This window comes from Eschscholzia californica, unplaced genomic scaffold (assembly GCF_041429995.1).
Source record: "Eschscholzia californica isolate CP2 unplaced genomic scaffold, dmEscCali1.0.p SCAF_3, whole genome shotgun sequence".
NCBI classification, from domain to species: Eukaryota; Viridiplantae; Streptophyta; class Magnoliopsida; order Ranunculales; family Papaveraceae; genus Eschscholzia; species Eschscholzia californica.
In genome coordinates this window covers 63,152,883-63,177,661 of record NW_028238420.1, presented here as the reverse complement: position 1 = coordinate 63,177,661, position 24,779 = coordinate 63,152,883, and the positions used below count along the sequence as shown (strand labels likewise).

Sequence of the window (24,779 nt, the reverse complement as noted above, 5' to 3'; positions counted from 1 at the left end):
GACCAAGTGATTGATTGATGACGGAATCACAACGATTAGAAAAAAAAATCGTCGGGAAAGTGCGAAGCAAAAAGGAACACAGGATTAACAAACCTGCTCTTGATACCATGTGAAAGTTCATGTTAGTTGGTAGAATAAAAGATACAAACTAAAATAAAGAACACGATAATTTACGTGGTTCGGTCGGAGGATCACGACCTACATCCACGGAGAAAGCCAGAACGGCTACATACTTTATTATCCACAATTGTGGTGATTCGTTACAATGATTGATTAACAATCGAATGCTTAAACTCCTAGAACCCATCTCTTATTTATAGGGTTTAGGGTTTCCTAGTTTCTCCTAACTAAACTAGGAAACAATATAATCTCTACTCAATATTACTATTAAATAGTTACAAGAGATATCCTAAATATATCTTCGATATCTTTCATATCTTCCAATATCTTGGACTCATCTTGATCGTCGGATCTCTTGATGTCGATCCGTCTCATCTTCATATATCTTGGACGGTTGATCTTGGATATCTTCGGATCTCGATTCATCTCGATCCTTATACTCTAACAAAAGCAATATTAACAACTCTAAACGTTGTGAACAGTACTTCAAAGTTATAGAAACTAACGTGGGGGCTACAAAAGTTATGTGTTTTATTTGGTATTATATTTATATGTAATAGTTGAAGAAACCGGCTCACACGATAGGTCAATAGCAAAACATTCGACTTTAGACAAATGAAGTATGTACACATGTAAAACGACAACCACATGTACGAGCGTGCATATTAACCGGATGGGAGTGAAGCTATGTTGGAAGCAGTTGGAAAATTCAATGCAATTACATCACAAATATTTGCATATAGGTTTTGCAACTACACTAAGATCAAAACTTTATAGTTTTATTTGAAATTAGTTGTTATTTTTTGAGTCCAAACAACTCCAACTTTAGTCATAAACTACGTGTGAGAATAGTCCCACATTGGAGAATGGGTAACTAGCAACCAAGAATATAAAGTATAGGTGTTCTCCACTCATTGCCAATTGGTTTTGAGTTGGATGACTACAAACTTAACATAGTATCAGAGCTAGACTCAACACGTGATAGGGTTAAAAGCCACACGTTACATTGGAGAACAGGTAACTAGCAACCAAGAATATAAAGTATAGGTCTTCTCCCCTCATTGCCAATTAGTTTTGAGTTGGATGACCACAAACTTAACACTACGGTGATAAATTTTCCAAAAATGATTAGACGACTTTCCCATATACTCTCAGACATACTTTATCGTTGAACTGGTTAGTAAGATGATCACGAGTGTTTAAAAACACTGTAAAAAAAAACACTAAAATTACCTTGTCTTATAGAGGGATTACGGAGAGTTCCTCTATCAACTCTGTAATTTTTTTGGCTAAACTCTCAACTAATAATAATTAATATTTTATTTTCAAAAATTATGTGTTTTATTTGGTATTATATTTATATGTAATAGTTGAAGAAATCGGCTCACACGATAGGTCAATAGCAAAACATTCGACTTTAGAAGTATGTACACATGTAAAACGACAACCACATGTAGGAGCGTGCATTTTAAAGGGATGGGAGCGAAGCTATGTTGGAAGTAGTTTTATTTGAAATTAGTCGTTATTTTTTGAGTCCAAACAACTCCAACTTTAGTGATAAACTGAGGTGATAAATTTTCCAAAAATGATTAGACGACTTTCCCATATACTCTCAGACGTACTTTATCGTTGAGCTGGCTAGTAAGATGATCTTGAAGTGTTTGAAAACACTGTAAAAAAACACTAAAATTACCTTGTCTTATAGAGGGATTACAGAGAGTTCCTCTATCAACTCGGTAATTTTTTTTTTTTTTTGCTAAACTCTCAACTAATAATAATTAATATTTTACTTTCAAAGCTCTCGATTGGATACTATTTGGACTTACGGATGGCACAAAAATTGCCACTTTCTAGTCGGCAGACAAGGTAGCATGGATGGCATGGACAGATCCAAAGGGCATGTGTAGGCCGGATGGGAAAATGAATGACAGGCCTCCCTCCCTCCCTCTTCCAACGGCATGGACAGATCCAAAGGGGGGCATGTGTATGCCAATGGCAGTATGAATGACAGGAATCGGTCCCGAAGATGAACATGTGGTAGGGTGTTCTCTTTTTTATATTAACCTTGACCCTATGACTGTGTACTCCTAGTCATTTAATTTTTTGCCTCCTTTTTTCCAATTATATAATGAAGTTAGGTACCTAGGTGTCTGTTTTTATTTGTAAATTGTTAGTACCTGGTATTATATACTAGCATTTATTTATTATAAGCTCCCTAGCTAGGTGGAGTTCTGTTTGTTTGTTGAAACCCTAGGTGGTGGTGGTGGAGTTAGGTTGGTAAAAGGTAATTTGTTTTCGGTGAAAAGGACAGACCGAATAGGTACGTAATAAAAACTTACTACATGTCGTATTTGCTATCATGCGCCTGAATGGCGCATCTTTAGGAAGGTACTGTTGATCTCTAAAATGCGCCGACGGTGTCTTTGTCTAAATTGTCTTTACCTCCCTGTTTGTTTTCTGACGTAAGTCAGAAACTTTGTCTATCTCTGCTTCAGTTTACCACTTCCCCATTTCTGTGGGCCCCTTTTTCTAAAATTTAGTATAAATCAACGTCATCATTATGGACCTTTGGATATACTGATTTTGCCTATCTGTAATATCCAACGGTTGTTAGTGAGACATGATGGGACAGGTATGGTTATGAGTACAATCTTTGGTGGGCCATAGCTGGAAAGTGTTTCAAGATTTCCAATTAACTTTCAACGCTCTAATTGGATTTCCCAGCTGTTATAACGTTTAGATAACGGTAGGAATAGCCGTTACGTTTCCGGTGTACTCTTATAAAGTTTGGGTTAGTTCCAGTTTGATATCAAATTGTGACCAACTTGCGGTTTTGGGTCCCAGATTAACCTTGTTTTTTCATTCCTCTAATTCCGTCCTCCCTTATCAAACTTTTGTTTTCTCTTTTTCTTTTATTTTTTCTCTCTCCCTCATCTTCTTTATTCTACTCTCTTCTATCCTTAGTCGAGAATATCACTGATAGGGATTTTCATCCAACTAAAGGGAAAACTCTTCCAAATTTTAAACTAAAAATATACGGTAAAATCTTGAGTCATTCAAGAAGTCCGGCGATGTCATTTATTGTTACACTTGTCTCAAGAAGTTTCATGGATTGGGGGTCTATTTTTCCTACGAAGAAAATGTTGTTACCCTCTCGAGTTTGACTGCATATATTTACGACCGTGGTGATTTAGACTAACTTATAAGGTACCTCAATTATTGTGCAGGATATCTTGGGCCTGGGGTCCATATTCCATTATAGAAAATGACACTAGTAAAGAGGGCACAATACTCTAAACAGTCCCCACTCCCCACATTGCCCTAAAGACAGTGGTACATTCTAACATCTATTACTTGTTAAAGTGACTAAACCTCGAGGAACACAATGAGACCCCGAAAATCTACATAGATAAGACTTGGAAATCCAGTGGACCACCCATGGGCCATGAGAGAGATAATTGGGCACATTATTTCCATTAGGCGTGGCTCTCGTGACTGATTATAACATATCAAATCAAGGGCCATGGGGGAAGTCCACACTGTCGAAAACAAATTTGATAATAAAGTAGCCCAATTTGTTGCAAGGACAATAGCAATCAGTCATCCATGGGCCTTGCTGCATTCCGACCACCCTAGAAACAACGAAGAGAGAAAAAAGAAAGGGTAAAATTGGAAAGAGTGAAGGGGACGGACAATTTGTCAGAGTACGAAGAGCCCAATAATTGAGAAACACAACTTGCTAGAGAGGCAGTACTAGTATATGTTGATATCTGTTGAAGAGATCAGTGTCACTTATTAATAGTATGTCTCATCTATCTCTCTATAATGCCCATGAGGGCATCATACATGTGACATATGAGTCGATGGTAGTTTAGTGTCGTGACAGCCTCAAGAAGATATTTTCGGAACCAGACGATACTTCCTTTTTAATATCTAAGTCGCGTAATGATGTATCACTCTTCTAAATGAAACAACAAACAATCTTTTTGTATCAGATTTAAATGTTCTGGATCTCTAATGACATCACCTTAGAAAAAATCGGTTTTGTTTTCAAAATTTCAAGTGGTTCAATTACTTCATATTTGTTTAAGAAAAAATAGAATATCATTTCAAGTTAGAGCGTCTCTTCTCATAAAAAAAAAAAGTTAGAGCATCTCCAACTTCAGTCTGTCTCAGGTCCTAAAATCATTTTTCCACTCATAATTTACAGCCTCAGCGCAGCCCCTAAAATTAAGCTATAACCTCAGCCTATCTTGAGGTCCTAAAATTTGTATTTGATGCTCCACCCAACAACCATATTAAATTCCTCTACAAACTCAATGAGGTATCTTAGTCAAAACTATTTCTAATACCTATGAACTAAAAGAAACATACTTTGTCAAAAGACAAGAGTCGGTTCGAAAAGATGTTGAACGAACTTTTGGTGTACTGCAAGCTCGTTGGGGAATTACTCGGGGACCGTCACGTTGGTGCGAGGTAAAGACAATGAGTGATATTATGAAGGCAGTGTATCATAATGCATAACATGATCATCGAAGGACCAAATGCTACAACCAATGTCGAGGGATGTGAAATGAGTCCGATACATCGTGGAGAAACTTTACCGGACGAATTGCTTGAACGTATGGGTCGAGTTAGAAGTCAGGAAATCCATACCCAGTTGAAGGCATATCTTGTTGAACACTTGTGGAATACGAGATCGAACAATGACAATGAATAGATTTTGGTCGCTCGATTATTAGAAATGTATTTTGGATCGTTGTATTATCTATGTAAAAGTTGGATTATTAATGTATTTTAATCAGTAGTAATCTATCTTTAAAAAGAAGTAACTAACTTTTTTTAATAATATTTGTGTCAAAAAAAAAATTAGACCGTTGGATCACATCCAACGGCTCGATTAAGGCCTCAACAAGACCGTTGGGGACCTCAACCGATCCTTAATTAAGGGTCGGCTGGGATAAGACCTGGGGGGAGGGACTGTAAAAATTTCAAATTTACAACCCCCTCCAACCTGGAATTTATAGCCCCTCCAGGCCCCTGTTGGAGATGCTCTTAGGAAAGGAAAGAGTGGGTGATTTCATTCAATTATTTCATTTGTTTGGTATCATTAATATTCAAGGTAATTATTACATTTTATATAATGGGTAAGACCAAAATGAATTCTCAAGAGCAAAAGAGGGTAATATTACTTGAAATGTATGTGGAGTTAAAGCTGATTCTGACTACGACATTTGATCATGATAGCCTAACAGTCGGTACCCAAAGTTAAATGGCATCTAGGTCGTCCAACTATACTCATAGTTACTTATTCATATCACCATCACTCAAATTGTATTCCTCTATTGGTATATCTTCTCTTATAGTGGGAACCAAATTCAACTCAAGTTGATCCACTGCTGACTAAGTTATGTATAATCAATCGTAAGACAGAAAGAAAGAGGAGAGACGTTTAGGAAAAGAAAATTAAGGCGTGTACGGCAAATGAAATTGAAAAAAAAAAACGAAAAAGGTTAAGACGGAATAATAGTAGAGGCTTTCCTTCTCAACCAAGTATATTCTATCTTTTTCAGAAGGACCATTTTATTTGTCTAGTGCAAGTTGGAGGATAATGCTATTGGCAATCAATAGAAATGCCACTAGTTCTTATCTTTGGCACAAGTGATTTGGTTGTTAGAGGTGGGAGAATAGCTCCCATGAAAATAGGAGGATTATTTTGAGAAAATTACCAGGTCATGGGTTGGGGTAGAGTGTTGTTTATCCGGCCGGGCGGAAAGGCGCGACTAAGGGAGAGAACCGGATAGGCCGCGCCTCGGCCAGGCCTGGCCAGCCCGAGCTCAAATAGGTAAGAGGCAGAAATAGAATTACATTTTTACCCCTGACAAATATAAAACAGCTAGCTGGGGGTAAAAAATGTCAGAACCCCCGCCCTCAATGTGCCCAGACGCGGCCACGCGGCCAATCCCAACGAAATTCTGTCCAAAACGGTCCAGGCGAGACTAGCCCGCCAGGCTCAACTTAAAGGCCACCACAAGATATAACCAGACTTCTCTCCCGTCCAATAAGCAACACAGTTTTTTATTGTTTTACCAAGACCTGGAAGTGTCAGAAGCCTCTGCTATAGGCTTATGCTCAAGCTCAATTTGGTGGCATTGCGAAAGGGTTTGCTCAACCTTAATGGACAAAATCCCATACATACCGGGCTTCAACTGCAGGTGCTTCCAGAATTTTAATAATTCAGAATGGGCTTCCAAAGTGGCCAAGCCATGTATACCAAACCAAGAAGTATTGAAGCTACGGATAAAATTCTTAACAGATAAAAGTTAACAATCAAGGTATAATGATATAAAAGCAAGCAAAATAACTTCTAACTTCTGGAAGAAAGAAATCAGAAAAGTTAAAACACTACAAAATTAAACAGTAGAAGAGAAACCCACCATGTCCAAGACTAATACAACTCTAATGTTCAAACACCTGTGAATTAAGAGATCAATCCTCATCTTCCTCGTCGCCATCTCCACCACCAGCCTTCTTGGAAGCTGCCTTCTGGTTCCTTCTTTTCACTCTTCCTGCGCGTCCGCCTCCAAGGGGACTAGTGAGTGAGAAGTCAATGTGCTTCTGAGAGTCGACTCTCACCATAAAAGATGGAATGTTTACCACCTGCCTTCCAACCCTGTGTCAAGCAAACCAGAAGTTTTCATATCGGAATGATCTAAACAAAAGAACAACCGAAACGTCAACCAAAAACAGATCCAGGTTGTGACGGATTAAAATCTATCTGTACATTTCTAGCTTTCTACAAGTCCATTTCGTAGGCTTCAAATAGTTTCGTATGAGTGGATGGAGGACTAAGGCGAAAGATATTATCCTCCTATTTCTTTAACGATTTAATACATCATATGGCTTGGAAAATTGATACATCATAGGAACGGAATTGTACATAACTGTCATGAAACAACAACAAACACTGATATCGGCCCTAAAGACAATGAGAAAGAACCCTAAACAAGCAGTGCAACTAGAATTAAACTTCAGTTCTTAAGCACCTATAAATTACATGTGATAAATCTTGAGAGTAAGTTGCGCTCCACAAGGCTCGAACCCAAGACCTCTTGGTATTATTAGAGGAGTACACACCATTAGCCTACAAGAATATATGGTCGTTGCCCATGGGCTTATAACCCAATGGTTGTGCATCCCTCTAAAATACCAAGAGGTTGTAAGTTCAAGTCTCGAGGGTCGTATTTTACCGTCTAGATTTGTCTCATGTAATTTATAGGTGTGTATATACTAACTAAAGTAAATGTAGTTCTTGATGCCCTTTAGGGTTAGTGTTTATGACATTTAGGTCATTCATAATGTTCACATTGTTCCAATGGAAATTTATGAAGTAATTCCATCCTCTTGATGTATCCACGCCATATGATATACTGGTCCTCCATTAATCATAGTTTTTAGTTGGCCAACTAGTATCTAAGCTACAATATAAAGCATACCCCAAAACTTAAGGGTATATTAAATAACGAATGAAAAGTAATAAGCAATATAAGGTTCCTGTAATTTATAAATTCGAAAATGCCAGGAATTTGAAATAACAAATGTGTTTCCGTATATCATTATATAAGCAACTAGACTGTTCAAATTAATGGAATCAAAGGTTTTACGAAGCAACAGTTGGTAAAAAAAAATAGTAATTCGCACTAGACATCAAACCGATTTACTCCCTACCCGAGCATTAGCAAGATAATAACATCGGAATCAGAGATGCAAGAACAAATGATATTCAAATGCAAGAACAAAACAAGAACAAAATAGTACTAAATTTAAGAAATGATGAACAGTTAAAAGCTACAAGATTTATACCTGATGTGCCTCTGCCTGATGAGAACACGTGCATGGTGGATAGACTTCGCCATACCAGACTTGAACACTAAGGTCTGGAGTCGACGCTCGAGGAAGTTCTCGACAGTTAGGGCCAAAACATAATCGAGTTTGTTCTGACTCTCATCCAAAAGCCCATATCGATTCATTCTTCGAAGAAGAGCTTCACCTTCGAAGATCCGACGTGGGTTCTTCTCATCTAGGGTTAGAAGCATTCTAGCAGCATTACGGATGCGACTAAGAGCATACTGAACCCTCCAGAGTTCTCTTTTACATCGGAGTCCATACTCTCCGACGAGCTTCAGTTCAGCATCGAGACGCTCCTTCTCATATGGACGACGAGGCTTTTTGAAAGTCTTTCCATCTAAAATTATCCATCCATTAGGGTTCATAATTCATATCCACAACAAAATAGCAATAAACATGAAATCTATGTTTGTTATAATGGAAGATTTCATAAAAGTACTAACTTTTTGCTTGATTTAACTAGTTCTAAATGAGATAATCCATATTGTAACAATGAAAAGAAATGAAACTAAGATCATAACTAAAGGGCAGATAAAAAAATATAATAATTACCCACCATTAATCGAAAATCATATGATCTAAGAATAAATTCAGATAAAAATATAGTGAGAGAAGGAGCTTACAATTCCTGTAAAAGTTAACGTGAACCATGGCTTTCTTTCTGCTTGATGTGAAACAAGAGAGCGGAGAAAGTTTTAAGTTCTTATAAAACCCTAACCCTTAATTTCACTGAATCACTGTGACACCCCAAAGAGCTGGGCTGGTTCAGGCCCATATATAAGTGGGCTATGAAAGTAATGGAGTACTAAAAGCGCCCATTTTCTTCATAGGAAAATTTTAACACATTTTTTTTTTTTTTTGAGAATTGGGTTTTTGTTATAAAGTAGGGGGCTATCCCACTTTCCTACTTTAACCTATGAGAATTAGCTTTCCATGCTTATTTTCAACATCTTTAAAATTAAATACAAAATCAACTTTTAAGTGTGAACGGACCATCTATTCGGCGTCCACAAATGGACCAAAGACCCGCAGCCTGATTGTCCGACTAAGAATGTCGTTCCGATGGATACAGACCCACTTTTGTGTACAATATGAAGACTTCACAAAATACTCCAAAGTAATTTTCACATAATTCTAGCTCAATTTATGTGGATTATAGTGTTTTAATTCAAGTTTGATAGGAAAAAAAATTACATTAGAAAAATCAAGAGCTCATATATGCATACTCTCACCATAGATTAGTGAAATATTATGGGAACCCTTTCCACATTATGCTTCTTAAGTCATTGCTCAAATTATATATTGAAGAATTTGTTACTTATTTAAAATTTAGACTCGCTTAATAGGCAATGTGGGATAACTAACTCTAACAAGGAGTTGCACTAGGCCGCTAGGTCCATATTTCCAAGTCTAGGTTTCTAATCTCCATCAAAACTTAATTGAATCATTATATATCAAAACCTACGTAATTGAATATATTCATATATCGGCTACCCGGTAAGAACCAATGACTGCAACAAGATTGTCATAGAGTATTGAGATAGAAACTAGGTAAAAGTAAAATGTTATTTAGAGGGAGATCAACCAAAAATGTAATTAGTCCAAAATAATCTGGGGAAAATAATAATATTATGATTATAGTTTTGGAAGGGATGTGCCAGGCTCATGCAATAGTGCAAGACACAAGCGACACTTGAAGACCCCAATGGCAAGCCATTGTGGTGGATCTTCTCCCAAAGAAAAATTAATTTAATATCGTGTGAGCCAATGGCTCACATATCAGATATTAAACTGATAAGAACAGATACTACACTTGATCTTAGCCAAAAGGCCGAGAAAGGTATGCTTTCAAACATGAATTTCTTTCCCTTTTATATCTAATTCACCTAATATCATTTTTCTTATTTGACGATGTGGTGCTAATATTCTCCATGAACCGATAACTCAATAACGTGTAACATTCAAGCAAACCAAATCGCTATTAAAACAAGTAACAACTTCCTCCCCCATCAAGGTACATGTTAGGTTGTGCAAGTGTTTTTTTTTTTTTATCATCATTTCGGTTCGGTATCTGAAATCATTCTATTATCCAATCCAAAGAGGTTGGTTAACGGATTTTCCTTCAACTACATCAAACTGCACTTATCTTGGTTGGTTTATGTCATTACTGAACCACAACAAAAGACTTTCTTTTTTCCATAACAATAACAAAATCACTTGGATATTCTTTTGGCAAAGGACATAGAGAAAGGAACTTTAGATGTTAAAAGCAAAACCAAATGCAAAACAAACTAAAACTAACTTTGACATCAACTCATGTATTTTATCTCATTGGGCTTCGAGGTGAGACTAGACTAGACTCGGAAAAGTCAAAGCGGTCGCTTTGGCCCTCAATGTTACAATTGCCCTCCATAAGTCTATCGTGTAGTTTGGACCTCTCAACTACCAAGTTTTAGGTCTGAACAAACCATCTAGTTGCCGTCCAAAAACGGAAGAAAACCTCAAGACCTAACTGTCAAACGTGTAATTAATCTCGAGAGACTTATAGTTCAGTGTGTGTGAACTAAATAGTGTTTTAGCTCTTTCAACAACGAAAAAATAGTATTTTAGCTCAAGTTCGATAAAAAGAGAAATTCCTTAGAGAACTTAAGAGCTCATAAATGCATATTCTACTCATAGATTAGTGAGAAATTATGGGAACCCTATCCACATTATGCTTTTTAAATCATTGCTCAAATGACAATTGAAAGAAATTTTTACTTATTTAACCCATTAGATGGGTTTAATAGACAATGTGGGATAATTAACTCTTATTGGACTCTAACACGAACTTGCTACTGTATTAGAAAAGGCACACGGCCACACGGGATCATTATAATCATATTCCACACCTAATCTTTTTTTTTTCTGATAAGAGAGGAGCATATAGTCATGGTATCGGTACGCAATCTTGAAACTCTCACAACATTTTTTTTTTGTAATCGTTGTATATTCTTTCCTATAAGTTGATAAGAGAAACTAGGGAAAATGTTATTGCACCAAAATAAAAAATTAGGTTTAAAGTTTTGGAAAGGGTGTGCCTGGCTCGTGCAATAGTGCAACACACAAGCTACACTTGAAGATCCCAATGGCAAGCCATTGTGGTGGATCTTCCCTCAAAGAAAAATTAATTTAATATCGTGTGAGTCAATGACTCACATATCAGATATTAAACTGATAAGAACAGATACTACACTTGATCTTAGCCAAAAGGCCGAGAAAGGTATGATTTGAAATATAAATTTCTTTCTCTTTTATATCTAATTCACCTAACATCATGTCTCCTCTCTCACGATGTGGTACTATATATGCCTTCTCATATGCTCACGCTTTTCATAGTCATGCACTCATGTTTTTCATAGGTCACACACTCACGGTTAATCAGAGACAATATCGACAAGTCAGCCAGAAGCTAAGTTATATAAGAAGAAAGATATATTCTGAGTTAATATGGAAAAAAGATATGAATGAACTTGTCAACCCATCTGTCCCATCTGCTCCAAGCTTCCAAGTGGGTTGGGTTTATACAAGGTTATCGTCTTGATAATAATACTCTCTCGAAGAAAACTAACTAACAGACAATGGTAGTCATCAACGATTAGAATTCAAATTTTATCATGAGTCCACTAATGACCTAAACTATAGACTAATATCAAAATGAAGATTGACCGATAACATTAAAGTCTCCATTAGTCTACTTTAATATGGATAATAGGGATAAAAGAGAAGAGATTTCCACATATTTCTCTTTTGAAAAAAAAAAGAGCTCATAAATGCATACATTCCTCAGTTTATAGTGAGGATCATGGGAACCCTTTCCAACATAATGCCTGTTAAGTCATTGCTCTTATTTGATTAATAGAAGAAGTTGTTACTTATTTACTCTATAGTTTAGCCAAATAGGCAATGTGGGATTACTAATGCTTATGGTAGCTATTAGGTAAAGTGCATGTATAAGAATCACCCTTTAGGTCAGTCAATAACACAAAACTAGTTGTTAACTAAGGTCGTTATCTCTACTTTATCCATAATTTATCAAGATGATAGTTAAAAATCTCACCAAAGATCATTATATCGATATTCTATACTCTTTTTATAACATATACCGAAAACAATCTGTTTGAGATCTCAAAATTGTTTCATTTTTCTGGTTCTGCTTATTTCATCTATCTTATTGAAGTGCCTAGTACCGTGTCTTCAGACGCTCCACATGTGTGGACCTCTCGACTGTTAACTTTTAAGCGTGAACAAACCATCTATTTGGCGTCCACAAATGGACAAAAGACCCACAGCCCTATTGTCCGACTAAGAGTGTCGTTTCCATGGAGGCCCATTTTTGTGTACACAATATGAAGACTTCACAAAGAACTCTAAAGTAATTTTCACAGAATCCTAGCTCAATTATGTGGATTGTAGTGTTTTATTTCAAGTTTGATAGAAAAAAAAATTACATTAGAAAAATTAAGAGCTCATATGTGCATACTCTCACCATAGATTATTGAGAAATTATGGGAACCCTTTCCACATTATGCTTCTTAAGTCATTGCTCAAATTATATATTGAAGAAGTTTTACTTATTAAAACTTTAGAATCGCTTAATAGGCAATGTGGGATAACTAACTCTAATTGGACTCTAACACAGAGTTGCTATTAGATAATATACATGTATTAAGGATGGGCTAGGTCCATATTTCCAAGTCTAGGTTTCCAATCTCGACCGAAACTTTCGTAATTGAATCATTATATATCAAAAACTACGTAATTGAATCATTATAATTATATATCGGGTACCCGGGTAAGCACCGATGACGGCAATCTTAAGATTGTCATAGATTATTGAGATAGAAACTAGGTAACATAAGATTGTCATAATATTATGATTGTAGTTTTGGAAGGGATGTGCCAGGCTCGTGCAATAGTGCAACACACAAGCGACACTTGAAGACCCCAATGGCAAGCCATTGTGGTGGATCTTCTCCCAAAGAAAAATTAATTTAATATCGTGTGAGCCGATGGCTCACATATCAGATATTAAACTGATAAGAACAGATACTACACTTGATCTTAGCCAAAAGGCCGAGAAAGGTATGCTTTCAAACAGAGTTTCTTTCCCATTTATATCTAATTCAACTAACATCATTTCTCTTCTTTGAAGATGTGGTGCTAATATTCTTCATAAACTGATAACTCAATAACGTTAACATTCAAAAAAACGAAATCACTATTAAGACAACTAACAACTTTCTTCCCCATTAAGGCTTGGAATCATCTCATTATCCAATCAAAAGAGGTTGGTTTAATGGACTTTCCTTGGACTAAGTGTTTTGCTTCAAGTTTGATAAGAAAAAAATTAAGGGCTCATACATTCATACTCCTCTCATTTATTATTAAGACAAAATGGAAACTTTTTCCACATTATGCTTTTCAAGTCGTTGCTCAAATGGTAAACTGAAGGCCTTACTTATTTAATCTTTACTGTGGCTTAATTGGAAATGTAGGATAATTAACTCTTATTGGACTTTGATAAGTTGATTGAAGAGAGAAGCATATATTATAACTCATTCTATGTATCGGGTACCCGGGTAAGCATCAATGACTGCAATCTCAAGAACTCTCAGCAGCAATCTTTTCTGAAATTGGTTAATATTCGGTGTATCCTTTCAATCATCACTAATCTTTTCTAATGCGTTCATGTAAAACAGGAGTTTCCATATCCTATAGGATATTTTTGTCTACTTCTCCAAGCAATCGACGATTACTTTAGTATTACCTTCGTTTCTATGTGGCATTACCCCGCCAGATTTCCATTGGCCTCCTTGGCATATACTATGAGACCTGCTCACCAGCCCAGGAGCCCTCATTTCATATTCTAAACTCTTTCCATAACATATCTTGAAATCAACCTATGATGAGAAGTAACAACTTTAGTAGGATTTAAGTTATGGAAAGGGGGTACCAAGTTCGGGTAATAGTGCAACACACAAACGACACTCAAAGACCCCGATGGCAAGCCATTGTTGTACCCCAATGGCAAGCCATTGTTGTGGATCTTCCCAAAAGAAAAATTAATTTAATATCGTGTGAGCCAATGGTTCACATATTAGATATTTGGTTCACATATTAGATATTAAACTGATAAGAACACATACTACACTTGATCTTAGCCAAGAGGCCGAGAAAGGTATGCTTTTAAAAATGATTTTCTTTCTATTTTATATCTAATTCACGTAACACGCTTTCTCTTAGTTGACAATGTGGTTCTAATATACCTTCTTCTCTAGTCTAAACTGCTTTGTTGATGAATTTTCCTTTGAACTACATCAAACTGCCCATATTGTGGTTGCTTTACGACAACAATATCACTTTGATGATTTTTCCCAAAACGACACCCGAGAATGTAATTTTAGACACTAAAGGCGGAACCAAACCAATGAGCTAAAATTTAGCAGATTCAATCTTCATTGGGCTGCAACAAAGAAAAAAATCTTCATTGGCATCTGGATATGACCAAACCTCAAACAGCCGAAGCAGCCGCTTTGGGCATCTGGATATTGCAACAGTTTTATGGGCCCTAGAAAGATGGCTAAACAAGAGAAACATTGTTCCCTAGGCCTCAATGAAAAGTAAGAAATGCTGTATACGAACACGTTTCTAGTTTTAGTCGAAGTTATACTGTGCCACTTGCCACTAAAGAAAGTGAAAAAAGAGGTATACGAATTGTTTCTTTTTATTTTTCGTCGGAGTTTGCTGTGCTACTTGCCACTAAAGAAAGGGTAAAATAGGAGCCTCCCAAAGTAATGGAAGGTCCGGAAAACCTAATAATACTATGAAAGCGTAAGGAATGTCACAAATTTGCACCAAAAAGAATAAAGCACCCAACCGTAGACATTCCTCACCGTATAACAATTTCCTTTCCAATATCTTTTGGATCTGTCTTCAACCGATGATCCTTGGAGTGATAAAAACCTTGCTGGACGAGCAAACAAAATTTCTTTATACAATTCCGGGACGAGAAAGTTCTGCGTATGAGTTTGCATCAGTCGCTAGAATCATTGTCCTTTGGCAGATGTGGTGGTGGTGGTGGAGGCAGCATAGAGGAATTAGCAGTGACGGATCTTGTTGCACTTCGGATGTCATGTCTCTCGTGGACCTTTGTTCTGTTCTCTGCCCACCAAGCCTCTGCTTGTTTCTCATTGAAACGTCTTCGACTGAACAAAAAAATCAATGTCATTGAAAATTATGTGCAGAACCCACGAGAATATGGCTCAAAATATTTTACCCAGATTATACTAGGAACTAAGGTGGAGTTTTGATTTTTCAAATTCAGATCTCAAATCTGACTCGAGATCTAAATTGGCTTATGTTATCGAATTTCAGAATGTTTGTTTTTTTATCTGACTCGTGTCATGTCTGATTATGAGTGTATCTGAGAAGAATAAATCTAAGTTAAGAGTCGTTGTCTGAAATAAATTGAAATAAATGTTATCCCAATTCAGATTCAGACAAGTCAGAGATATGCTTACCTGAACCGTACACGCCTCAAATCTTTACCACCCCCCGGCAATGAGGAAACAGTAATATACACACCCGGTTCATCTTGAACAACCCACTCTGCTGGCTCACTTCGCACTTTGGGGCGATTCAAAGGCGAAGTTTGTGAGTTCCCATCGGGCTCGGATTCTGGAAATCTGTGGTTGTCCAAATGGTTCTCCGTAGTAACCAGATTCGGACTATTCCTTTGCCCAGATGATTCTTGAGCCATTCTTTCAGCCATATCCTTCAACTGTCAAAAAAGGTGAAAATAGAATGGGCTTTAGAAATTATACTACTAGCACACACTTGTTACACCATGAATAGTTAGAGCAAACCCAACGAGGGTTCCTAAGTGAGGGGCTCCAAACTCAAACTTAATTTGTGTTTGTACGTGTGGAATGTTAAAAAGACATAATTTGGAGCCCCGCCCCTTCCCCACTGGGTTTGCTCCTAATGTATTCACAAAGATACCATCTTAAATACCCCACTATAAATGGTAAATTTTTTGGAAGCTAGAAAGGCGGATATAATAAAGTTTGCAATTGATGAAGTTTAATCAACCAAAGTTGGAGACGTTAGCAGGCGATGAGCAAGAAACAGTAGACCGGGGATTTGTCAGTTTTGTTAAAAATTAGTAAAGCTGCTGTGTTACTTTCATAAAGAACAGAATTCACCTGTGCTGTAAGAGATTTAATCACTTCTTTTGCAGCCTTAGATTTCACTGTTTCCTCCCCTGCTACTGCATTTGCTTCCTTCAATTGCTTTGAAGTTCTTTTGAGTTCGGCTTCTAAAAGTTCAGACTTGCGCGTAAGCTCCAGTACCTATAAACAATTCCAGCAAATATACACTTCAGGACTCAATTTGTTACAAAAAGAAGTTTGTAATCACGTAAGGAATGTAAACAGATTATATCTTTTAAGCAGTTCCAATGACAACATCTCATTTGGGGTTTTAGTGATGACTGAAAGGAACCAGTATTTTTGTAAGGAATGTAAACAGAGTGCAACAATGGTTAAGACAAAATAGTATTAGTAAGAAGAGAATATCCTATCTTACTACTAATATCTGTTCTTCGGTATCGTTGTACTCTGTTTATATACAGTTTTGGTCCATTTTTCCATGACTGCTCTTCTGTTGTTTCAGGATGTCCATTTTTCAACTTCCAAAACATCAGTGCTAAACTAGCTTTTGGAAACTCGGAACATGATATCATTCAATTAGAAAGAAAAAGGTGTTTATCAACTTGGGCTACTAATCTTCTTTCTTCTTACAAAAATTTAGACGAAATACCTGAGCTCGCAGCAAAACAACTTCTTGGCTGAGGTTGTTATTCATACGCTTTGAACCACCATTATCAACTTCAGTAGACATACGTACATTAACCATTGGCTTTGGAGTTGCAGAAGGAGTGGGACTTGGCCTTCTAGATACAGGAGATGATGTTCGAGACACTGTTCTAGAACCAGGAACAGAAGCAGAACCTATTTTCTTTGAGGATACAAATAAGGAAGTTGGCAATTTCGACGAGTATAAGCTTCCCCATTGAGAATTTCCTATCAATCCTACTTGAAGAGGAGGGGACCGGCTGTTGTATGAGTCCGGCTTCTTGGTGTGCTTGGAATATCTGTTTTCAATATTCTTGAATGACTCAGCAGAGGAGAGCCTGGATAGGTGTCTATGTAATCTAGCATCCATGATATCTTTTTCTGCCATCTCGCTTGAAATACGACTCATACTCACAGTTTGATTCTTGGTGAATCGATAACCAGGTCCGTAATCAATGGTCTTCTTAAGCTTATTAAAACATTCATCACAAACCCGATAAGGCTTGTTCATATTTGGAGCTAAAGAAGCTTTTAGAGATTTTCTACTGCTGCATCCTTTGCAAAAAACTAATCCGCAGTTATAACAGTTATGACGTTTTCTTCTGAAGCCAAATGGATTACGACAACCAGAACACATGGAGTTATCAGCATTGGACACCCATTTGTGGAGACAGATGGCAGCAGTGAAATTTGAACCACAAACTACACTCTTAACTTGTTTATCCCTCAAAGCATCAACAAGGGTTGGGGTATTTCTGTCATCATTATCTCCATGCCCCAAACGACCATTTGCGCCCTTCCCCCAAGTATAAACCTCTCCTTTTGACGTCAAAACTGCAACATGATGAGAACCACATGCTATCTCTTCTACAAAAGAATTGTTAATTTTAGCCTGAACACAAGTTGGAAGCTTTCCATCAGCTTTAGAACTCCCTACCTGTCCATAAGAAGTGCTCCCCATTGAGTATACTTGTCCAGAAGATGTAAGAGCGATTGTCATGTTATATCCACAAGCTACTTGAGAAAAACTTATATCAACCAAAGAAGCTACACATGCAGGAACTAGTCTAATATCTTTATCGGCATGTCCTAATCGACCCTTATCTCCATCACCCCAAGTGAAAAGTTTCCCAGATGAAGAGCTCTCCAAATTAGAAGACCCAACTGTGACTTCAACAACTGCGGCAGTGTGCCAAACACCACAAGCAACCTTCGTTGTTCTTAGTCCTCTCAAAGATTCAACTTCCCTGGGAGTGCTTGTGTTGCTTCGGTCGCCGTGACCTAGGGCACCAAAAGTTCCATCCCCGAATGTAAACAACTGGCCAGCTGATGTTACAGCCGCTGTATGCCAAGGGCCACAAGAGATTGATGAAACACGTAATCCTTCAATTTGACCACTTACTTTTTTGGGGATCCAGTGACTAACTTCATTCCCGTGCCCAAGAAGACCGGAGTTGTGAGTACCATCTCCCCATGTGTAAAGATCTCCTGAAAATGTTACAGCACATGTGTGATATTCCCCACATGCTATCAGCTCAATGCTCATGCCACTGAGAGTGTCGATGAGCTTAGGGCGGGAAACGTCAGTTTCTACCCCGTGCCCCAGTCTACCACCTGACTCCTCCCCCCAGCTAAATATTTCTCCTTGTTTGGTTACTAAAGTAGCATGCCTTTTTCCACAAGCTATATTCTGGACGTCAAGCATAACTGCTGATTCCAGTGCCTTAGGCAGAAGTGCATCAATCTTGGCAGGGGATACACTTCCTACTCTATGCATACCACCGCACAGCATTCCATCACCAACTCCTTCTCCCCAAATGAAAACATCTCCTAAAGCATCAATATCTTCATTACCAGATCCCTGACTTGATGAGCTTAACGCACTAGACAAACTAACTCGAACAGTCTCAGCTGCAGAGCTTCGACCATTAGAATTATCTGCAATTGCAGACGACAATGAACTGAGGGAATTTGAACCTGAGACTGACTGCGTGAAAGCCCTGGCGGCTGCGGTATATAAAACCACATCAGAAAACGCTTTTCCAATACCATTTTTTGAAGGGTTATCAAAAGTAGGAGGAGTTTGCTGGATATCTTCAAAATCCTGATATACATATCAAAGAAAATGAGAAGAAAACTGTTTGAATGAAAGAACACTTATTGTTAATGGTTAAATTAGGTGTATAGCATCACAATAAGAAACCTTCTGCAAGATATCGCCACTTCCAAATGGTACAATTGATGGAGATGGCCTTCGCGAGTGGGTGCTTGGACCGTCCGATGAAATTCTATCAGCTCTTGGTTCCGATCTCAGCTCGCAGTACGTGCAACGTGAAATTAATGCCTTCAGACCAACAAACCATACTTCAGCTTCATCTTTGTCCTTACATATCTGAAAATGGCAACATTGTGCAACGAACACGTCACTTTACTGAAGATATAGGTATTAATCCATCTCGAGTATAGACTGGAAATAGTGCACGAAAACAAGAGGAAACCCAAACAAGCCCAGAACATACTTCATATCTTTCCATGTGCTAAAGCTTTATCGAAATGATTGAAACTCTACCCCTATAAATCTTTCTTCAGAAAGCTAGAAGAACAAGAAGCACTCACCAAATCCAACGATCTATCATTGTATAGAAGAGAAAATGACTGGTATTCTTTCTCAGGCCGTGGATACCGATGAAATATGGCCTGAAATAGAGGGCAAATATTACTTCTTTCTTCGTCACCTCAAATTGCAGCATTAGATGAATAAAATAATTATCTTACGAGAAAAGGAACAAATAGTAGGAAAAGGGGACAGGAGAATTTAATGATTGCACAATATTAGACCGCAAGAATGAAAAATAATGCAACTTCTCCACAAGAACTTGTCAGGCAGCACCCATACAGAGACCTTGTTCAAGGTGTACCTACTTTAAGGCTATGATGTAGGGTCCCCAGATACTCTTAACTGGTCTCCGACTAGTTGCTAGCCCCAATTCGACTGACCCGACAAAAGTACTTAGCTTCCTAGTTCCTAGGTTCTCAAGCCAAATATAGGTAATAATGTTATTTTGCTTGAGTATCGAAAATAAAGGAGGGAATGGTTATGATACTAACTGTGCGTTGTCCAGGTATGATCTTTGATACATGACGTAGCTTGAGCTGTTTTTCCTCCTTACCGGAGTACCATATCAATATGGATTCATCCTGAACATGATGGACAAGCGAACTAAATATTAAAACTATGAAAAAAAAATTGATAAAGAACTAAAGAAACAAGAACGATTTTTTATGACATAAAATGGAGATAGAATGTAAATTGAAACTGTGAGATCACACATTCATGTAACGGTAAAAAGTAACATGTTGAAACACTACTAATATTAATATATAAGCAAGTAACATGTAGACACGCTTGTACTTATACAATGCAACTTACAGAGGCAAGCCTGAACGGGCAGAACTTCGGCTTCCCTCTGCGCCCATACTTTAGCAGATATGCTCCTTTCTTAAGGGCTACAATAGCCTGCAAATCCAAAAAATCTGAAGGATAAAAATTAAGAAACTAGTAAAGCAAAACAAAACCATTAATGATGTAACTTATGACTTCCATTGATATTGTTAATACAAAAGAACCAAATAAATCGACAAGTACCTAGGAAATTCAGTACCATCTAACTAACTACTTGATTCCATGTTGCAGATTATTCAAACATACAGAAGGACACACAAGTGAGAAAAAAATCGATGTATTAAGTTTGTTCTGTCTCAAATTGTAATTGAGTTTTGTCATCAATCAATACATTAACGTTAGTTAAACAATACAGAGAAAACTTTCATAATTTCATTTTAGTTGAATCTCTACTCATGTGTTGTACCATTTTTGGATATAAGAAACATTCATAGAACAAAACCAATTATAATCCATCATCGACACTTATGCTTAACTCTACCACCTCTTCCCACACAATCTCATTCGAAAAAAATCGACATCATTCAGCACATTCAAGAAATATCATACTGCGAAGGGAAACAGGTAGTAATTTCCAAGTACAACATCAATGCATCATCTAAAAAATCAAGAAAGTACGAGCAAAGAGGTATTGGATTTTGAGGGTGAGGGTGTTATTGTTTTGAACCAAGTCGAATTTGTGTAGTTCAACATCATGGTTCTTATGAGTTTTTAGCAATTTTAGGTATCCTAAAGTCCCAATAAGTTCTTACATTGTAACGTTGCATTTCCCAATACTTCCATCTTTTTGCCAACACAGAGCTTACCCTATAGAAATAAACCAATCTCATAAACTGCCCACATTTCCTCATAAGAACACGAATGAGCTCAAATAAACAAAATACCTGTTCAACATCCCTTTCGCCTGGAATACCCCTCGGAAGATCCGCCATTCACGTTCAAACTCACGAATCCATTTAACTTAAAACACATAATATATTGTCTCCCCATAAAAAACCTCTTAGCCAGCTCCGTGCTAAGATATGGCACGCGAAGTTCTTCATTTATCATTTATCATTTACCATTTATCATCTCATGATAATGTAGAAGTCCATAACAAAAGGTTTCTTCATGCAAAAAATAAAACCCCTAATACTGAAAAGGACTCCTCTTTAGTAGAAATTCTCTTTCTTCAACTCTCAATGCAATTTCAAATAAAAAATTGATCTTAAACACAAAATCTTGCAACTCTAACCTCGATTCCTTTAATAAACTTGAAATGCTGAAAACATCAAAAGAGAGATAATCACTGCCACAACCCTTATTTCAAATTTCAACTTTTTTTTTTATATATAGATGGTAAACAGCTTAAAACCGCTGAAATAAAAACCCTAGAGATTCAAATATTCCATTCAAAGCTTGAAATTATTAAATTCAGGCAAACGAACCCTCAAAGCGCCATTATTTAAACCCTAGAAACTTGTAGAAATAGAACAATGTCGTGATTGTTTACCTTGTACCCGATAAAGTTGTTAATGATCTGGGTTTGGTCGAACAGATTCAATGGTGATTAGGTCTAATGATTTGAATGAAATTGGGAAACAGAATCGATTCAATAAAAAAAAAGATTGAGAAAAAATGGAGGTTCCTTAAAAGAAGAACGAAGGAATAACATGCGCCTTAACGTGCGCCTCTCTCTCTCTATGTATATACTTTCTCTCTCTTCTGGTATCTCCTCCTCTTATTTTAACTGTTTTCTTCGTCATATTCCATTTCTTTCTGTTGAGTTACACGTCATCAACTGAATCTGTTTGTTTTGTACACACGAGGGGATGATACCTTTTTGGTACTTTTTGTGAAACATTGGTGCATTCCTAATATTTGTCCACCAAAGAGTCTCCGCATAGAAAATTTTTGTTTGTCAAGTATGTGGAATCCTCCTGATTAGGAAGGAGAAATCCATTTCTAATTGAGATTGGGTATAGTCCAGGCGGTGGATAATGTTGACATAAACTCTAAATTCTAGAGGTTTGAGGTTCGATTTTTAGATGAAGTGGATTTCATAGTTTATTGAATTTGAGTTATTAAGATATAAATAATATTGTTTGGCTTTAGCCATAGTTTAGTTGAGCTATAGACACGTTGTAAGAGGTCGAGTTAGACGTGATCACATCTTTGATGTATCAATGTCATCGTAGCCAATTTCCAAACAAAATATTAGTCCAACAAAGTGCCTATATAACAGTTCAAAAAAAAAAAAGTGCCTATATAACCTTCTTTGCTGAAATGCTGCATAAAGCTGGCATCTCTCTTTGTACAGGTCTAGTACACAAAATAGTTAGCCCCCAAATTCATGTTTGGGTAATCCACAAAGTAGCTAGCACCCAAATTTAAATTTGGGTAACTATGAAAAATGTTACTGGCTGCCCTTCTCATATTCTCCCTCCAAAATTTGCTTTGGTGAGGGCTCCAATAACACAGTTTGGGAGGTGCCTTTAAAATTACCCTTGTAAGTTTGGATAGTTCCAAAGGTGCCTCGCTCGGAGCAAAATTAGTGGAGAGCATGTGAGTGAAGGAGACGCATTTAGCACTTATTGGGGTTTTAAACTTCTCGTTCAAGTTTTACTGCACATAGGAGTGGGAATTGGTCCAGGTCGCCTCGGTCGAGCTTTGGAACTCTCTGTCCATTCAGGCCTCGCACTTAATCATGTAGGTTATTTTTAAAATTCTAGTATCTAAAAGCCGTCTAAGTCCGTTAAATATTTCGGGCGGTCCAATCTCGGGTTTTCAATCATGCAGGTTATTTTTAAAATTCTAGTATATGTTTTAGATTTTTCAGAGCCCTAACTATACATGCTCAGGAAAAAAAAAACTTTGGACCCCATTACTGTACCACTGTTCTGGTTTCATGACTTTTTATGGTACTCTTTTGACATGAAATGGGCATAACCTCTGATTTCATTTACCCACTCAATAATGAACCAAATCCTCTTTTTATTTCTTTCTTTTTGCTTAGCATTAGAGTACCTCACTTGGACTAATCCCTTGGTTAATAGTAATATCTAGGCTTTTCCATTCACAAATTAAAATTTGAATCTTACTGTTCCAAAAGAACTCTACGCAAAAGTTTATCAACAAATTGGTAACCCTATAAACTTAAACTTGTACTATTCCAACAAAAAAGAACTTAAACTTGTAAATTAGGAGATGAACCCTTTTAGATCATTAATTAGTAGCATTTTGAATCTCCAAGTACACTCAAATCAGATATCCTTTAAGTTTCTCAAATAAGATAAGACGTATAATACACTTACATTTTTTTTTTTTATGAACAAACCCAACTTCGATCTAGTTGATTATCAGTACATCCTTATATAGTTCAAATACACCATTGCATCTGTGGATCTTAATATAAATTTTGAGACAATAAATGGCTAATATCTAGAATCTAAGAGATGAAATAGTCGAGTTGGGCTGCATAAATTTGGAAGATGGACAAAATATAACAATGCTGACACAACAACCCAAATTTCAGAAAGAGCAGGAGCCGAAATTGATTTGGGTGGCTAACATTCACAGGTTCTTAAGAGCGTCATCAAGAGAGTTAACCTTTCGTTTTTCTTTCCAAAATGCCAAGGCCCGAAAATTGGGGACGACCACAGACCGAAAGGTGACGTGGCCGGCTCCAATTGTTCAGGCTATTTCTCTCTCCTCGTGGCCAGACCAATTGGGGTTGGTCACAACACCTTTTGTCCGTTGATTAGACCCAATTTTCCAGCTATTTAGCATAATTGTTTGTTTTTTGTATTATATTTAGCATAATTGTTTCTAAAATATAAAGGTAGAGTTGTTGTTTTTGTATAGACAAAGCAAGGCAAAGGGACTGAGGGAGCATGGCTAGTTGCAGGTGGGATTAAAGGTCACTCACCATCTGGGAACAGCAGTACCAGTAGGCAGTACCTGAAAACTGATAAGCTGAGTGTCCCACCACCTTACTACTAAATTATTCAATTTAGGCTCTAAGAGATGCTGTGTGTGTGCATACATAGAATATTATATTTTAGAATTAAACAGAAGAAATGCTTTTCAGGTAGCATCCCAAGGTTAGAGCTAATTGACGGGCTTGCAAGGAAAATATTATCGTATAAAATTAATCTACTTCGCAAATTCTAATATAGAGACAATGTGAGAAAATACTAATACCTCTTCTCAACGGTTTAATGTCAGGGTTGAAGTCACTCGCCACTCTCCTTGTACTCAGGGTTTAGTTGCTAAGTTCAAACTCATCCCTCAGATACTAGTTTTGGTATCATGTTAGAATCCACCCTAACTCTCCTTAAAAACCGGCTTACGAATAAAGATTGCGCAAGACATATCTATTTTGCAAATTATATTGCGCACCTGTCACCACA

General features: G+C 37.1%; 2 protein-coding genes, 3 non-coding genes and 1 pseudogene across 8 annotated transcripts; all 6 read right to left on the bottom strand.

The window, feature by feature from the left end:
- Positions 1-6,408: 6,408 nt before the first annotated feature.
- Positions 6,409-8,795, bottom strand: LOC147553122 (small ribosomal subunit protein uS4y-like). Its single transcript, XM_086670479.1, has 3 exons — positions 8,652-8,795; positions 7,984-8,365; positions 6,409-6,793 (listed from the first exon to the last, which is right to left on the bottom strand). The coding sequence occupies exons 1-3, from the start codon at positions 8,677-8,679 to the stop codon at positions 6,610-6,612; spliced, it is 594 nt and encodes a 197-aa protein (XP_086526605.1). The 5' UTR covers positions 8,680-8,795; the 3' UTR covers positions 6,409-6,609.
- Positions 8,796-9,675: 880 nt separating this feature from the next.
- Positions 9,676-9,872, bottom strand: LOC147553121 (U2 spliceosomal RNA). The gene has a single exon (XR_015239125.1). It is a non-coding gene; the product is annotated as a U2 spliceosomal RNA (small nuclear RNA).
- Positions 9,873-11,097: 1,225 nt separating this feature from the next.
- On the bottom strand, positions 11,098-11,294 carry LOC147553120 (U2 spliceosomal RNA). Its single transcript, XR_015239128.1, has one exon. It is a non-coding gene; the product is annotated as a U2 spliceosomal RNA (small nuclear RNA).
- Positions 11,295-12,959: 1,665 nt separating this feature from the next.
- LOC147553119 (U2 spliceosomal RNA) lies at positions 12,960-13,156 on the bottom strand. The gene has a single exon (XR_015239124.1). It is a non-coding gene; the product is annotated as a U2 spliceosomal RNA (small nuclear RNA).
- Positions 13,157-14,012: 856 nt separating this feature from the next.
- LOC147553118 (U2 spliceosomal RNA) lies at positions 14,013-14,252 on the bottom strand (annotated as a pseudogene).
- Positions 14,253-14,776: 524 nt separating this feature from the next.
- On the bottom strand, positions 14,777-22,217 carry LOC147553117 (PH, RCC1 and FYVE domains-containing protein 1-like). Of its 4 annotated transcripts, none has more exons than XM_086670475.1 (11): positions 21,881-22,158; positions 21,273-21,649; positions 21,141-21,195; positions 20,356-20,459; positions 20,034-20,123; positions 19,542-19,622; positions 19,129-19,317; positions 16,891-19,029; positions 16,275-16,421; positions 15,591-15,850; positions 14,777-15,275 (listed from the first exon to the last, which is right to left on the bottom strand). In XM_086670475.1, exons 2-11 carry the CDS (start codon positions 21,318-21,320, stop codon positions 15,104-15,106), a joined length of 3,285 nt encoding a protein of 1,094 aa, XP_086526601.1. In that variant the 5' UTR covers positions 21,321-21,649; positions 21,881-22,158; the 3' UTR covers positions 14,777-15,103. The 4 variants fall into 4 exon arrangements, with proteins under 4 accessions (XP_086526601.1, XP_086526602.1, XP_086526599.1 ...); XM_086670476.1 differs by having other exon boundaries at positions 20,356-20,442; positions 21,881-22,138; XM_086670473.1 differs by having other exon boundaries at positions 21,273-22,217.
- Between the last annotated feature and the right edge of the window lie 2,562 nt (positions 22,218-24,779).

What these genes read in the sequence shown, in the direction of transcription:
- LOC147553117 (XM_086670473.1), bottom strand. Translation starts at nt 21,320, where the DNA reads ATGGCGGATCTTCCGAGGGGTATTCCAGGCGAAAGGGATGTTGAACAG. An exon ending in GTGGCGATATCTTGCAGAAG is followed by an intron (nt 19,030 to 19,128) that starts GTTTCTTATTGT and finishes TATGTATATCAG; the next exon opens with GATTTTGAAGATATCCAGCA. An exon ending in TTGAGGCGTGTACGGTTCAG is followed by an intron (nt 15,276 to 15,590) that starts GTAAGCATATCT and finishes TTTTTTGTTCAG; the next exon opens with TCGAAGACGTTTCAATGAGA.
- LOC147553122 (XM_086670479.1), bottom strand. Translation starts at nt 8,679, where the DNA reads ATGGTTCACGTTAACTTTTACAGGAATT. An exon ending in CGTTAACTTTTACAGGAATT is followed by an intron (nt 8,366 to 8,651) that starts GTAAGCTCCTTC and finishes GGATAATTTTAG; the next exon opens with ATGGAAAGACTTTCAAAAAG. An exon ending in ATCAGGCAGAGGCACATCAG is followed by an intron (nt 6,794 to 7,983) that starts GTATAAATCTTG and finishes TGCTTGACACAG; the next exon opens with GGTTGGAAGGCAGGTGGTAA.